The sequence below is a fragment of the Arachis ipaensis genome, chromosome B04 (genome assembly GCF_000816755.2).
Source record: "Arachis ipaensis cultivar K30076 chromosome B04, Araip1.1, whole genome shotgun sequence".
Taxonomy (NCBI): domain Eukaryota; kingdom Viridiplantae; phylum Streptophyta; class Magnoliopsida; order Fabales; family Fabaceae; genus Arachis; species Arachis ipaensis.
The window spans coordinates 127,954,327-127,969,748 of record NC_029788.2 but is presented as its reverse complement, the minus strand read 5'-3'; the positions used below and the strand labels follow the sequence as shown (position 1 = coordinate 127,969,748).

At 38.0% G+C, this 15,422-nt stretch overlaps 2 protein-coding genes across 2 annotated transcripts; both read left to right on the top strand.

Annotated features, from left to right (window-relative positions):
* LOC107638143 (cysteine proteinase inhibitor) lies at nucleotides 1,601–2,639 on the top strand. The gene is made up of 2 exons (XM_016341312.2): nucleotides 1,601–1,817; nucleotides 2,099–2,639. Exons 1-2 carry the CDS (start codon nucleotides 1,716–1,718, stop codon nucleotides 2,336–2,338), a joined length of 342 nt encoding a protein of 113 aa, XP_016196798.1. The 5' UTR covers nucleotides 1,601–1,715; the 3' UTR covers nucleotides 2,339–2,639.
* Nucleotides 3,743–4,450, top strand: LOC107637301. The gene has a single exon (XM_016340731.1). It carries the CDS (start codon nucleotides 3,743–3,745, stop codon nucleotides 4,448–4,450), a length of 708 nt encoding a protein of 235 aa, XP_016196217.1.

Sequence of the window (15,422 nt, the reverse complement as noted above, 5' to 3'; positions counted from 1 at the left end):
TATATATTAAAAACATTGTAAAGAAAAAATTAAAAATTATTTAAAAGATATATATAATATTTATAGAGATATAGAAAAAAAAAGATAATTATTAAAAAGATATGATATAGAATATTATAATTATTGACAAATTTCATTATAATTAAATATTAAATATTAACAATTTTAATTATTTAATACATAATATTTTGTTTATTCTAGATAGTTATAAAATTTGAGTTAATTAATGAATTTTAAAAGTTATAAGAATTAAATTGATTAGGTATAAATTTTATTAGTGTAAAATTTAAATTTTTTTTTATTTTAAATTTGTTTTTCCAAAAGATATGAATAGAAAATATTATTTAATGGTTGTGCAAAAAAAAAAAATATATGAAAGGAGATTTGTTTTTTGATTGTAATAAAAACAAAAAATAAAAAATATGGAAGGCCCATTACACCGGGCCAAGGGGGCTGAGGAAGCAATGACCTGTTGTTTTTCTTATCATGAGTCCAGAGAGATCGGTGCTCTAAACATAGAGCGAACAGGTCAGCCTTACGCCGCAAACTCGAGCCCAAATCCGTCACCAGAATGCCTCTGATAAGTAAACAAACTAGCGTTACCAAGCTTGGCAAACATAGTTCTTCTTATAAACTATATAAACTTTTCTTCTTTCATTTACATGCCCGATGTGAGACTTTGCTCCCTCCGTCGCTGCAAACCTGTGACCTCTTCCGCTGCCACCACTGGTTTTCTTTTACTCCGTCAGGTGCCACCACTGTTCCTTGTCTTGACAGGTAAATCTCCTTAATTCAGAATTGCTTTCAATTTTTTATTTCACCATTCTGAATCTGATCCTTCTTTGTTGAAATTATTTTCTATCGCACTGCATCGTCATCCACTCACATTGGCGTTCCTATCACTCACAGCACTTTCACTCTATTTCATTTTGTTGATTCTCTGTTATATTGGTTTATAGGTCTCTCTGGTAATTGAAAAGGAAAAAAAAAAGTCAATAATTAACTTGATTCTATATTTTCATCTCTGTTATCAACTTCATCTCGACTTTCCTCTCTGCAAATTCTTTTCGCCTTAATTTTGTCCCTATTGCTCCAGTAATAGTTCGAGTCTTAATGTTAGATTCAATTCTTCTCATACAGAGTTCAGAAATTGGAGCGGGCCCAACTCTCAACTTGGAGCGGGCAAGCCAGCATGGTGCAAGCTTCTAATCCCACCAAGCGTAGCCTAAACCATGTTCCATCACCTTGGTGCCCTCACTTGAGTCACAAGTTGGCGTTACTCAACTCGGCGGACTAAACCAACTCTCTTAGACATTAAAAATATTTATAAAACTTTTTCCTTACCTGATGTGGGACAAATTTGGTGCTATCTAAGGATGAACGTGAGATTTTCTAATTATCGTTAACTCTTAACTTCAAGTACTTTTATTAATGGAATTGTAAATTACAAGTATTAATCCTTTCTATCAAATCATTGTAAGACTATGCACCAATAAAAACACGTGCGGGTAATTACATGAGATTTAGATATTCATATTAGTATTTAGATATGCTTGGAGGGTGCCATTATTAACCACTCAAAACGTTGAACCTGCAAGTCAAAGTGTCAAACTATATATAAAGGGACATAGATATTTAACAAACCAAGATCACAATTCATGTAACAAATTATAAAGTGGTGAAGAAAAAAGAAAAGAAATCAGAGATAAGAGAAAATGGCTACACTAGGTGGCAATCGTGTGGTTGAAGGAAGCCAGAACAGCATTGAGATCCAGAACCTTGCTCGCTTTGCTCTTGAAGAACATAACAAAAATTCGGTTCTTCTTCTTCAATAGTCTTCTACTTCTGTTTCTAATTTTTTTCCCAGATAAAATAAATAATTCATTTTAATTTGGGTTATTTTTGTCACTTAATTAATGTCTTGTGCTTTATGTTAGTATGTTAGTGGGGTTATTATTCAAAATGGGGTTTATTATTCTATTTTTATGTTTGTATGATTTGAAGTAATACTTTTAGTTCGAATGAATTTGAGAAAATATAAGTGATTAATATTTTTGTATTTGAATAATATGTTTATAATTTCTAATTTCTGCTGCAGAATTCAAGCTTGGAGCTTGTGAGGGTGATAAGTGCAAAGGAGCAAGTAGTTGCTGGAAGCATATATGAAATAACTATGGAGGCAAAAGATGGTGATGAGAAGAAACAAGTTTATGAAGCCAAAGTGTTGGTGAAGCCATGGTTGAACTTCAAGGAGCTCCAAGAGTTCAAGCTTGTTATTGATGATGATAATGAAAATGATAATGATAATGCTGCTTCAGTGTCTAGAGCACTTATCTAGCTATGTATTTAATTTTCACTAATATATGTATGGAATAAATGTAGCTATGCTCTAAAATACTATAAATGGGTGTAATATATTATCAATGGGTTATGCTACGTAGTGTACACCAAAATCAGCCACCAAAGTCAGCCACCAGTATAACATGTTGGAATATAAATATACATTAAAAATAAATTAAATCACACATGTATTTATACACAAATACATTGGTGGTTAATTTTAGTGACTAATTTGAGTGTATAAATAGCATTTCTCATTATGAATAGAATGTATAAAAACTAAAAAATTACTTATTGAATGATGGAAGTTATAATTGAGAGTAGGGTGACATTTACTTGCTAACTCGCATTATTGCATACTTTACAACGTAAACTTTTCTATTTGAGTTTCTTTATGACCTTAAAACAGCTAACTAAAGTACTATAATGTAAAGAAAATAAAACTAAACTACCAATAAAATTTGTTATTTTTTGCTAATATTTTAATTATTAGTCTAATTTTTTAGTTTTGTAATTCAAGTTATAACTACCAATATGGCGGTTATCAATACGAGTTATAACTCGGTATCACATGTTATAGCTCGGCTTTTATGAGCTATAACTCGGCCAATTAACGTTCCCGTCATAATCGATGTCAAAACGGATAGCAGTCAGTTACGTTATCAATCATTTCAAAACCGACGTTAATGCTCGGAACATAACTGACGAGAAACCCATCATATAAAAGCAAGGTAAAGTATTTTCTTTGAGGAGTTCGAACAATACAATACACTGATTTAAGCATTGGAGTGCCTTTGCAGGTACACTCCCCCTCTCCACCGCTTATACTCTCACGCCACATCGGAAAGAAAAGCTCGGATTCAAGGATCGGATGTTCAGCCTCCAAGGTGATAGTTCGACAGTCATCTGCCACTAGGAGTCGACCTATTTCGCAAACAAGAACAATTGGCGCCCACCGTGGGCCCGAGAAAATAGATCTTTTCTTTTTTGGTCCCATTACCTTCACTCGCATCCATGGCTGATGTACCATCTCCTTCCGCATCCGAACTTCTTCGGATGGTAACCGAGTTACAACAGGCCAATCAGCGTATGGCAGAAGAGAATCAAAGAATGGCTGCCAAAATCGTCGAGCTGAACAATGCCCGGATCGAAAATAACAACACTCAGCAACAACAACCAGAAGATAATGAACATCATTCCGACCCCTCTCACGTCTCGGAGACCATCCAAGTTGAGGGAGCCCAGCCTGAAGACAAGAATGAAGAGCCCGACGAGCCCGTGGGACGTTCAGACCAGAAGTGATGAACTTCAAACTACCATGAAGTTCACCCTACCACTGACCCTCAAACCTTATGATGGGCTCGGAGATCCAAAAAAGTTTCTCAAAAAATTCCGATCAATAATGATCGTTAACGGTGCATCTGATACTGTTTTATGCCGTTGTTTTCCGAATTATTTAGACGGTTCTGCACTTAATTGGCTTTGTGGTTTACCTGCAGGTTCAATCTCACGATTCCAACAGCTGGCCAAGCTATTTGAGGACCACTTCGCCGGATCTGCAATTTATCTGCATACAATCAAGCAGGGCCAAAACGAGAGCTTGAAAGACTATATGACTCACTTCACGAAAGTCGCTATCAGCATACCCGACCTCCATCCTGAGGTCCATCTACACGCCATCAAAAGCGGACTCCGACCTGGGAAGTTCCAAGAGACCATCGCGGTTGCCAAGCCAAAAATCCTTGCCGGGTTCCGCGAGAAAGCCAAAGGCCAAATTGATATTGAGGAGCTCAGACAAGCTCGGAAGTCCGACAAAACATATTATAGAGACAAAGATAAGGCGCAGAACAGTAAGAAAAATTTTAAACTAACCCCTCGATTTGATTCTTACACGCAGTTCAATACCAAGCGAGAGGACATTATCAAAGAGATCCTGAACTCAAAGCTGATCAAGCCACCAAGGAAGGCCAGTACTTACCAAGATACTAAGAACGTGGACAAGTCTAAATACTGTGCTTTTCACCAGAAGCACGGCCACACTACTGATGACTGTGTGGTGGCAAAAGACCTCTTGGAAGTTGGAACGGTTAGCTCGGCAAGGCCACCTTGACAAATACATCGGAGGTCACATCCAAAGACGTACCACAGCTTCAATTCCCAATGCTTCGTCCGAACACCAAAGCCGAGGAAATGAGAAGGGATCCTCAAGCGAATATGAAAAGCCCCGAGGTAGTATTAATTGTATTTCAGGAGGATACGCCAGTGGAGGATCATCAAACTCAGCCAGAAAGAGATCATTCCGAGCAATATGCTCGGTAGATGAACCACAGCACGAATCCAAAATCACGGCCAAGTTTCCACAAATGACGTTTACGCACGCAGATTTCGATTCCAACATACAGAATCTAGATGACCCTGTGGTTATCACACTTCAATTGGGAGATCTGTTGGAGAGGAAGGTACTTCTAAATCCAGGGAGCAGCGCCGACGTTCTGTTTTATTCAACATTCCAAAAAATGAAGCTCAGCGACAACATCCTCTAGTCAACAGGGGGAGACTTAGTTGGCTTCTCGGGTGAACGAGTTCCAATATTGGGATCAGTGTGGTTACAAACCACACTGGGTGAGCATCCTCTTTCAAAAACATGTGATATTCAATATTTAGTAGTAGACTACTTCAGCCCCTATAATCTCATACTTGGCTGACCTTTCTTAAACAAGTTCAGTGCAATTGTATCTACCGTTCACCTGTGCGTTAAGTTTTCTCTGCAGAACGAACATGTTGTAACAATCCACGGAGACCATAAAGAGGCACGACAATGGTACAACATCAGCATGAAGCTCCCAAGTCGTTCAAAACAACAACAAGTCAACAATGTCCACCTCACCGTTCATAGCTCTGCATTAGCCGACCTAGATCCGAGAGCCGACTTTCTTGAACGGCCTACGCCATCAGGTGACTTACAGAAAGTATATTTCAATAATGATCCTAACAAATTTACCTATGTAGGTACATCAATAAGCACAGTAGAGCTAAATGCCATACAAGCTTTCCTGTAAGACCAAGCCGACCTATTTGCATGGACGCCTTCTAACATGCCCGGCATCGTCTCACAAATCATCAGCCATAAACTGGCCATAAACCTTTCCGCACGACCAGTGCAGCAGAAAAAAAGAAACCTCAGAGATGAAAAGAAAAAGGCATCATTGGAAGAGACTCAAAAGCTGATTAATGTAGCATTCATTAAAGAAATCAGATTCACCACCTGGCCGGCCAATGTTGTAATGGTAAGAAAACAAAACGGTAAGTGGCGCATGTGCATCGACTTTACTGACTTAAACAGAGCATGCCCGAAAGAGTCTTATCCTTTACCATCCATAGACTCATTGGTAGATAACGCTTCTGGTTATGCTACCTTAAGTTTTATGGATGCCTATTCGGGTTATAATCAAATATTTATGCACCCTTTTGATCAAAGTAAAACGGCATTTATCACTGAGTTCGGTAACTATTGTTATAAAGTTATGCCATTTGGACTAATGGATACAGGGGCAACTTACCAGCGTTTCATGGACAAAGTCTTCACCAAGCAGATCGGCAAAAATATAGAAATTTATGTTGACGATATGGTTGCAAAGACAAAGGTCGGCAAAAACCATATCGACGACTTAACAAAGATCTTCGGCCAAATACGCCACTACAACATACGCCTAAACCCGGAGAAATGCGCCTTTGCTGTTCAAGGTGGTAAGTTTTTAGGTTTCTTACTAACCAGCAGGGGTATTGAGGCAAATCCTAACAAATGCCGAGCAGTGCTGGATATGGCAAGCCCAAAGACAATAAAAGAAGTCCAACGCCTCACAGGAAGACTTGCTGCACTATCCAGATTTGTCCCCTGTTTAGCTTCAAAATCTATTCCCTTCTTCCAAACAATTAAAAAGAAAAACAATTTTCAGTGGAATAACGATTGTGAGAGAGCTTTCGATGGACTGAAAACAACTCTCTCACAACCGCTGATCTTACAAAAACCCTTACAAGGGGAAGATTTATTCTTATACTTATCAGTTACTGACTGGGCAATAAGCTCTGCTCTTGTTACAAAAAGGAACAAAGTCCAACATCCAATATACTTCGTCAGTAAAATCCTCCAACACGCCGAGCTCAATTAACCGAGGATTGAGAAGCTTGCATTAGCATCAATATTTTCAGCAAGGAGGCTCCGACCTTATTTCCAGAGCCATGTCATCTACGTCAGGACAAACCACCCATTGCGCCAGGAGCTACACAAACCAGAAATTGCAGGCAGACTTGTTAAGTGGTCAATCAAATTGTCTGAGTTTGACATCAGATACCAAGCAAGAGGACCGATCAAGTCATAATTCCTGGCCAACTTTATAGAAGAACTGACAATCCCTTCAGAAAAAGACCATACAATACAATGGACCTTATATGTAGACGTTTTATATAACAATGAGGGCTGTGGCGCTGGAATCCGTTTGGAGGGCGACGATGGTTTCATTCTGGAACACTCATTACACCTATCTTTTAAAGCCAGCAACAATCAATCCGAATATGAAGCCCTCATCGCTGAACTCCGACTTTGTTTAGACCTCCATATATCGGCCATAAAGGTTTATTGCGACTCTCTATTGGTAGTACAGCAGGTAAATGACCTTTTCTAGGTAAGAGATCCTCTGCTTTCTAAATACTTATTGTTAGTCAAAGATTTAATTTCAAAATTTACAAAATTCGAAATACACCATATACCACGAGAACAGAACCATCGGGCCGACCTCTTATCTAAACTCGGCAGCACACAATCCGATTTATCTGTTTTACATCAATCCACCATAACTTCTCCAAGTGTTAGAAATAACGGATGTGTTAAGTGTCACACAGAAAAAGGATTGGCAGAACGACTTTATACAATATTTATAAACAGGTCATGTACCAGATATGGTCGAGGATACAAAAAGGTTCCAAAGACAAGCATCTTTTTCACATTACTCAACGGAACTTTGTATAGGCGAGGATTTACTCGCCCATTACTAAAATGCCTTACCAAAGATGAAGCTGATATAGCATTGTCAGAAGCACATGAGGTAATTTGCGGAACACACACTAGAGCTCGGAGTCTAGCCTCAAAAATCCTCCGCGCCGGTTTCTATTGGCCTACCTTAAAACAAGATAGCCAATACAAAGTTCGGACATGTGACAATTGCCAGAAACACGCACCACTCATACACATTCCTGCCGAGCAACTACACCATTTCGACGTTAGTTGGCCCTTTAACCAATGGGGGTTGGATATACTCTGTCCGTTCCCAATGGCACCGAGCCAGGTAAAATTTCTCATAGTTGCAATTGACTATTTTTCAAAGTGGGTCGAGGCCCAACCTTTAGCTAGGATTACATCCCAGCAAATTATCTCTTTCATTTGGAAAAATATTATTTGCCGTTTTAGAATTTCTCGGCATATCATAACTGGCAATGGTTGCTAGTTTGCCGATCAGAAGTTTCAAATCTTTTTTGCAGAACCTTAAAGTCAGACAACATTTCGCCTCCATTGAACACCCTCAAACAAACGGATTGGCAGAGGCTGCAAATAAGGTCATATTGTATGCACTCAAGAAGAAGTTAGATGATGCTAAAAGATTCTGGGCCGAGCTAATACCTAAAATCCTTTGGGGATATAATACCACCCCACAATCCTCAACAAAGGAGACGCCATTCCGACTTGTATATGTTTCTGAGGCTATGATACCTTTAGAGATCTCCCAAACTTTCATCAGAACTCAACTCGGTCACCAAGATGAAACTCAGCGAGCCGAGTTAGATATCATCGAAGAAATAAGGGACACGCGGCACACCAAACAATAGCTCGGTGACATAACAAATCAGTAAGAGGCCGATCATTTCAAGAAGGCGATTTAGTTCTTCGAAAGACAGAAACTGCACGGAGACCATCTTCCCATGGAAAACTCGCAGCAAAGTGGGACGACCCTACCTAATACCTGGAATATTTCCTCCCTAAAGAAGTTTTATAGTTAAAAGTCAGGGGCAGGCTTGTACTCTTTTTTTTACTACCAAGATTTTTTCCAAAGGGTTTTGCTTGGAGAGTTGTTAACGAGGCTAGCCTACCTGTGCCTTTGTATCCAAAGGTTCACCAATTTACTGTATATGAGCAATAAGGTGTATACCAACTCTATTCCTCAATCATTCTGATAATTGATTTTACCATTAAAGCATAGATACAAGTTTATCTATTGTCAATCTCAAATACATTCAAACGACGAACATTTCCATCTAATTACAATCTGCCCATGGTCGGCAATCATATCATTCAAACAAAAAAGGAATATTTTGAACAGAAATTCTAATCACTTAAGCAAAAGCTTTTTCAAACACCTCAAAAGCAATTTCAAACACACTATATAAACAAAAGTCAAACAACTATATCAGCAAACTACAAACTTACAAAAGCAACTATCACAATGTATCATCCATTACATCGGCAGCAACAAAATATTCAAAACATAAAAAGTTCTACCAAACAGACCACTACAAAACGGCATAAAAGCATACTAAACATTCTCAGCCTCATCTTTGGCAACACCATCATCCTCGACCATCTTTCCATCCCGGACGATCTTTCCAGGATCCATCTCAGACAGATCAACTTCTGGTGCAAGGAACTTCGCCTGTAAAGATGCTCTTTCAAACCCCTCAACAAATGAGTCCAAAATTTTATCTCCTTTCTTCTTCTCCATTTCTTTAAGCTGAGCAGTAACCTCAATCAACCGAGATTTCATGCTCACCAAATCGGCTTCCTTTTTCTTCAAATCCTCAACATCCTTAGCATAATTATCCTTTGTCTCTTTCAACTGCTTCTCAGTATCAGCCAACTTAGTCTGCAATTCGGCCACAACACCTTTTCTTTTACTCAATTCTTCTTTTAACAGTAAATAATCCTCTTTTTGAACTATTACTTTCTTATGTTTCAACTCCTGGCTACGTCCCAAACTGGCTAGCCGCAAGCCAACAACCTACAAACCATAATACCTACACATTACATAAAACATCCTACTACAAAAATAAAATAACAGTAAAAATAAAATCGGACCTTACCTGCATATATTGCCTGATTGCCATTTCACCAACCTCGTTGGCCAAAGATACATCGGCTGAAGACTGACAATACTCATCCACCACAGCCATATAGGGATACTCTTTTCCCCAAACAGAAAATGCCTCACTTTGTTTAGAAATTTCGTGAAGCCTTTTTTGATTACCCATAAAAGCCTGTATTTCGACAAACCCTCGCTCTGCTCAAACACTTCATGAAGCTTTTTATGGTTTACCATAAAAGCTTGAATTTCTTCTAAGGAAACCCCCTGCTCCTTTCCACTAGAGTCCTCCGACAACTCCACCACGTCCGATTTCCTCTTCTTCAAAATCACTTTTCTACGCCCCTGAGGAGGCTGACTAACTTCTCCAACCACCGCCCCTTTTTCACGATTTAACGAAGACACTTCCTTTTCCAAATTCTTACTTTTAAATCGAGACCTCAGAGATGCAGCTGAAACCCCAGGGTATTTACCTCCTACAAAACAAACACAACATCTGTCAGAAATTCCTAGGAAAATAATATACAAACAAAGAAAATTCCAAACTCACCCAAGTACTCTAAGACAGCATCTTTATCTTCTTCCCACTTGAGTAACTCATACATTGAAATCAGATCTTTACGATCAATATTCTCAACCAAGAACTCAATCAGGCACACATTTCTCGGAGATATAACTTCGGGACCGAGTATATTTTGAGGTTCCAAACACCACCACAACGGAAACCTCTCTGCCAAATCCTCATCAACATAAAAGGGAAAGTATTTTTCCAGATTCCTAACCTTAAGATACATTTTCTTAAAATCCTTAAAGGAGGATTTATGTAACTTGAATATACCAAATCCAGGGGTACTGTTGAAATTAATCCAACCCCCTTTTCATACCCCCTTTGCCTGAAATAGGGAAAAGAACAAATCTACTGATGGCATCTCCTCAAGAAACTCCATCAGAATCTCGAAGGAACGTAAGAACGCCCAGCCATTAGGATGAAACTGAGATGCAGCACAGTTTAACTGTTTCAACACCTGACACTCAAACTTCATAAATGGCAAATTCACTCTCAGTTCTTCTAGAACACAACTATGCATGTAGAAATATTCGAATCCCTGCCCCCGGTGATAAACCCTATCATCATTGTTACATGGCAGTAACTCAACTTGCAACCCAGAACCAGCCCTTACAACCTTCGCTGCATTCACCTCCTTAACAGCAGCCTCATCACAGAATAGGGACACTCGGGACTTCACATCCTCACTAACCCAGTCGTAAGACCAGTCAATCTCACCCCTTTTTCTCCTTCTCAAATCCCATTAAGAAAAACAGCAAGCAAACAAGAAGGGGGGAAGAATGAAATAATAAATCAGAAGCAAGAAGACAGAGCTTACATACCTCTCTTACTCATTCTGTTCCCAAAGAGGCAAAACCAAAACGTCAAATGTTACCAGGCTATAACTTCAAGTTGGAAACCAATAAATCCAATTAATCCCACCATAAACAAACATTTCAAATGCAGAAACTGCTACCTTAGTCACATCAAACGACACAACCTACTTTGGAAACACAACAAGTCTTTAATACTATCATCAATGTTTCTCTCTCCTCAGTAAAAAGTGGACACGCCTCCCCACACCTAAAACAATAATTTTTTAATGAAGTACGTTGAACAGGGGGTTCCGTCAGTAACCCATCTAATCGAGTTATAACTCATCAAGAAGCTCAACCTGCTTCATTAAAAACTCTCCTCAGGCTAAGCTTGGGGGCTGTGATATGGCAGTTATCAATACGAGTTATAACTCGGTATCACACGTTATAGCTCGGATTTTATGAGCTATAACTCGGCCAGTTAACGTTCCCATCATAACCGACGTCCAAACGGATAGCAGTCAGTTACGTTATCAATCATTTCAAAACCGACGTTAATGCTCAGAACATAACTAACGAGAAACCCATCATATAAAAGCAAGGTAAAGTATTTTCTTTGAGGAGTTCGAATAATACAATACACTGACTTAAGCATTGGAGTGCCTTTGTAGGTACACTCCCCCTCTCCACCGCTTATACTCTCACGCCACATCGGAAAGAAAAGCTCGGATTCAAGGATCGGACGTTCAGCCTCCAAGGTGATAGTTTGACAGTCATCTGCCACTAGGAGCCGACCTATTTCGCAGACAAGAACATTATCCATTCGCATTACAGTAGATTCTTTGTTTATAATAAGATAAGCCTCCAAATAATTTGTTTCAAATAAGCCTCCTTATTCCTACTCTTTTTAGGCCATTCAAATTGCATAAAGTTCACACCATTTTATGAGTCCTATCAGAATACTTGCAACATAACCCGTCAATCACTAGCCAAATGGTATTGCTCAAAAAGACTAGTAACGTAATTTAGCTTAACTACATTGATAGGAGGAGGGCACCAAGAATCAATCAAAGAGGTATGATTAGTCACCTGGTTAGTACGCTTAACAATACCATATTCAGCCCATAATATATAATAAATATGAGAACCTTACCCTTGTTCCAACTGACATTTTGATTAAAAATATCATTGTTTCTATCTCTTTAAATCCACTAAAGCCCTGCAGTAAAGATCATTTTTCTGAAGATTAATACAAAAATAACTCCAAAAATCCAAAGATACATCCCCACTTTTCATTTCCGCCTTCAAGCTGTTCTAAATATACTTAACTTTATTATAAGATTTAAGACAATGTTCTGTGGTTTCATACGTTTCGTTGCACTTAGGGATAAAGATATGTGATTATCAAACATCTGCGAAAATAATTGCTAGCAGTAGAAATAATACCATAAAAACAGAGCCAGATTAGCCCCTTGACCTTTTAAAAAATACTCGTATGCTAGAGTCACAACCAATTTGTATTGGAATCCTATGCAAAAATCTCTTAAAGTATTATAGGTCTAGAAACAAAGTATCAAATAAATTTTGGAGTAAAACCAAAAGTAATTTTTGAAATTGGCTGTGCTCTAAAAAGATTTTCAAAATCTCCATTATACTAATTTAATTCTTGATATTAGAAAAATACATTATATTAGTCTCACATTCGTTTTCTGTAAAGTTAGTAACATGTACAAGATTAACTTAGGGCAATTTTTCAAATCCCATAAATTAAATTAATATAATTAAAATCTTAAAATTTTTTAGGCCAATTAGTCTCTATAATTTAGTTTACAAGATCATCACGAAAGTTCTTGTTAATAGGCTCCGTCCTCATCTTGCGGAGATTGTTGGCCTGCTTCAAGGAGAATTTATTCTGGGACGAGGAACTCCTGACAACATCATTATTGCTCAAGAAGTCCTCCACTTTATGAAGAAGACTAAATCAAAGAAAGGTATACTGGCGTTTAAAATTGATCTAGAGAAAGCTTATGACAGAGTTGACTGGAGGTTTTTAGCTCATATCCTTAAGAGCTTTGGTTTTCCTATTCCTACAATTAATTTGATTATAATTGTGTCACTGCTTCCTCCTTATCTATTCTTTGGAATGAAAATCGTCTGAATGGCTTTACTCCTAGCCGGGGTCTTAGACAAGGAGACCCTATGTCACCCTATCTTTTTGTGTTGTGTATGAAGCGATTGACATGCTTTATTAGTCATCAGGTTGATTTGGGCTTGTGGGAGCTAGTTGCTGTTTCTAGAGGGGGACCAAGGATATCCTACTTAATGTTTGCAGATGACTTGCTTATATTATGTAAAGCTACAAAGAGACAAGTGCAAAATGTGATATTAGTTTTAGAGACTTTTTGCAAAGCATCTGGGATGAAGATTAATGTGGAGAAGTCTAAAACCCTTTGCTCCAAGAATGTCTCTGCAACAAGGAAAGATATTTTTACTGGGGTATCCTCTATCAGATTTGTCCAAGACTTGGGCAAATATCTTGGGGTTACCCTTAGCCATTCTAGGGTGACCCGTTCAGCTGTCAATGGTGTCCTGGATAAGATTCGAAGTAGACTAGCAAGCTAAAAATGGGAATTTACTCAATCAGGCTGGTAGACTCTACTTGGTTAATTCTGTTGTAGCTGCTATTCCCACGTACCAGATGCATGTCTCTATTTTTCCTAAAGGAATCATTAGTAAATTGGAGTCTATGATGAGAAATTTTCTTTATAAAGGACAAGTTGATAGAAGAGGATTGAATCTTGTTAGTTGGAAGGTACTGGTTACTCCAAAAAAATATGGAGGTTTGGGGATTAGAAATTCTTATGGTGTGAATATTGCTCTTCTTGGGAAGCTAATTTGGACTTTTTTTCAGCAGCTAAATAAGTTATGGGTCCAATTGTTGGATGCCAAATACCGATCATCTCTATATAACTGTTTTAATTGTTCTAAGAACAAAGGCTCTCCTATTTGGAGGAGTCTTTGCAAGGCTTGGGAAGTGTTGAAGGATGAGTTTGCTTGGTGTATTGGGAATTTGAATCAGAATTTTTGATTTTCTAGCTGGAGGAGAGAATGATGGTTATCTAACGAGATGGATTATGTTCACATTTCTGATTCGAATCTCTGAATACAGGATATTTGGTCGGTTGGTAGATGGCATTTGGATACTCTTTATTCTCCTTTATCTCAAAATCTGAAAGGTAATATTCTCTCTTACAATCCAGATGTGCAAGCAGGTCCAGAAGTGGGTTGGTATTAGTTTAGGTCTGCTGCAAAAGTCTATGACTCACGCAATGGTTACTTGTGGTTATGTAAGAAGCTTTTTGATTGGGAGGAGCGGGAGAATTGGCTTTGGCTTTGGCGTCATCTTGTTCCGGAAAAGCACAAATTTTTGGCTTGGTTGTGTCTTCAGGAGGCTCTTCCTACTGCAAGTTTTTGCTTTAGAAGAGGGATGTCGTCATCGGAAAGGTGCCCAAGATGTCTTTCTAACTAGGAATCGGTTTTACATTGTATTCGAGATTGCCCAAAAGCTCAGCTTGTATGGCATAGGTTAGATATTTCTTGTCATCCTTTGGATTTAAAGAACTGGTTCTTGTATCATAGCAGAGAGCATCCATTCAAGTTCTTTTCGGAACTTTGGTGGATATGGCGAGCAAGGAATAATGACATCTTTAATCCTCATTAAACTTAACCTCCGGAAAAAGTGATTTGTTTGGCATTAACTTCAGAAAAGGAGCTTAGAAATATTTTTGAATTACAACGTATGTCCATTCTCTCTACTCTAAATGGTTTTTGGAATCCCCTATCTATTGGTACTTTCAAGATTAATTGTGATGCTAGTTATCTTGATTCGGGTGATAGTGTTGATTTTGCTTGTGTTATTAGAGATTGTAATGGGAGTTGGCAAAGGGGGTATTTGGGAATGATTGAGAGTAATAGTATTTTTCAATGAGAATTGTTTGCTATTTGGAGAGGATATCTCTTAGCTTGAGATGTGGGTCAACGAGATATTATTTGTGAGACGGATTGTGTGGAAGCATTTAATCTTGTAACTAATCACCATGATGGTTTTGGGTTTATTGATCCATTGGTGCTCAAAATAAGAGATATCATGCATTTGAATTGACGTGTTCACTTTTGTTTGATTATGAGAGATGCAAACACGGTGGCAGATACTATGGCAAAGATGGCGATGAAGTTTCAACTTTCTCATATGGAGCTTCCTTCACCTTGGGAGGAGTTTAAGAATAATCTTAAAAAGGATTGTCCCTCTATTTAAGCAAATCCTTTGTTTTATTTTTCTTTGTTTAGTTTATTTTAGTCACCAAAAAATCTTAAAATTTTTTTAGTGTAAATCTCAGGTGCCTATTTTAAATTTAACGTATTGGTTTTTTTATTTTTTATTTTTTACTAAAAATAAGGAGATTCGAATTCACGACTTTTTAAAAGAATATGAAAAGACTATGCCATATGAGTTATAACTCTTACATAGTAGGTACATCCTGTGCTTTTGTATGTGATCAAAAAATCATTATTGGTTATTCAATTTAAACGGTT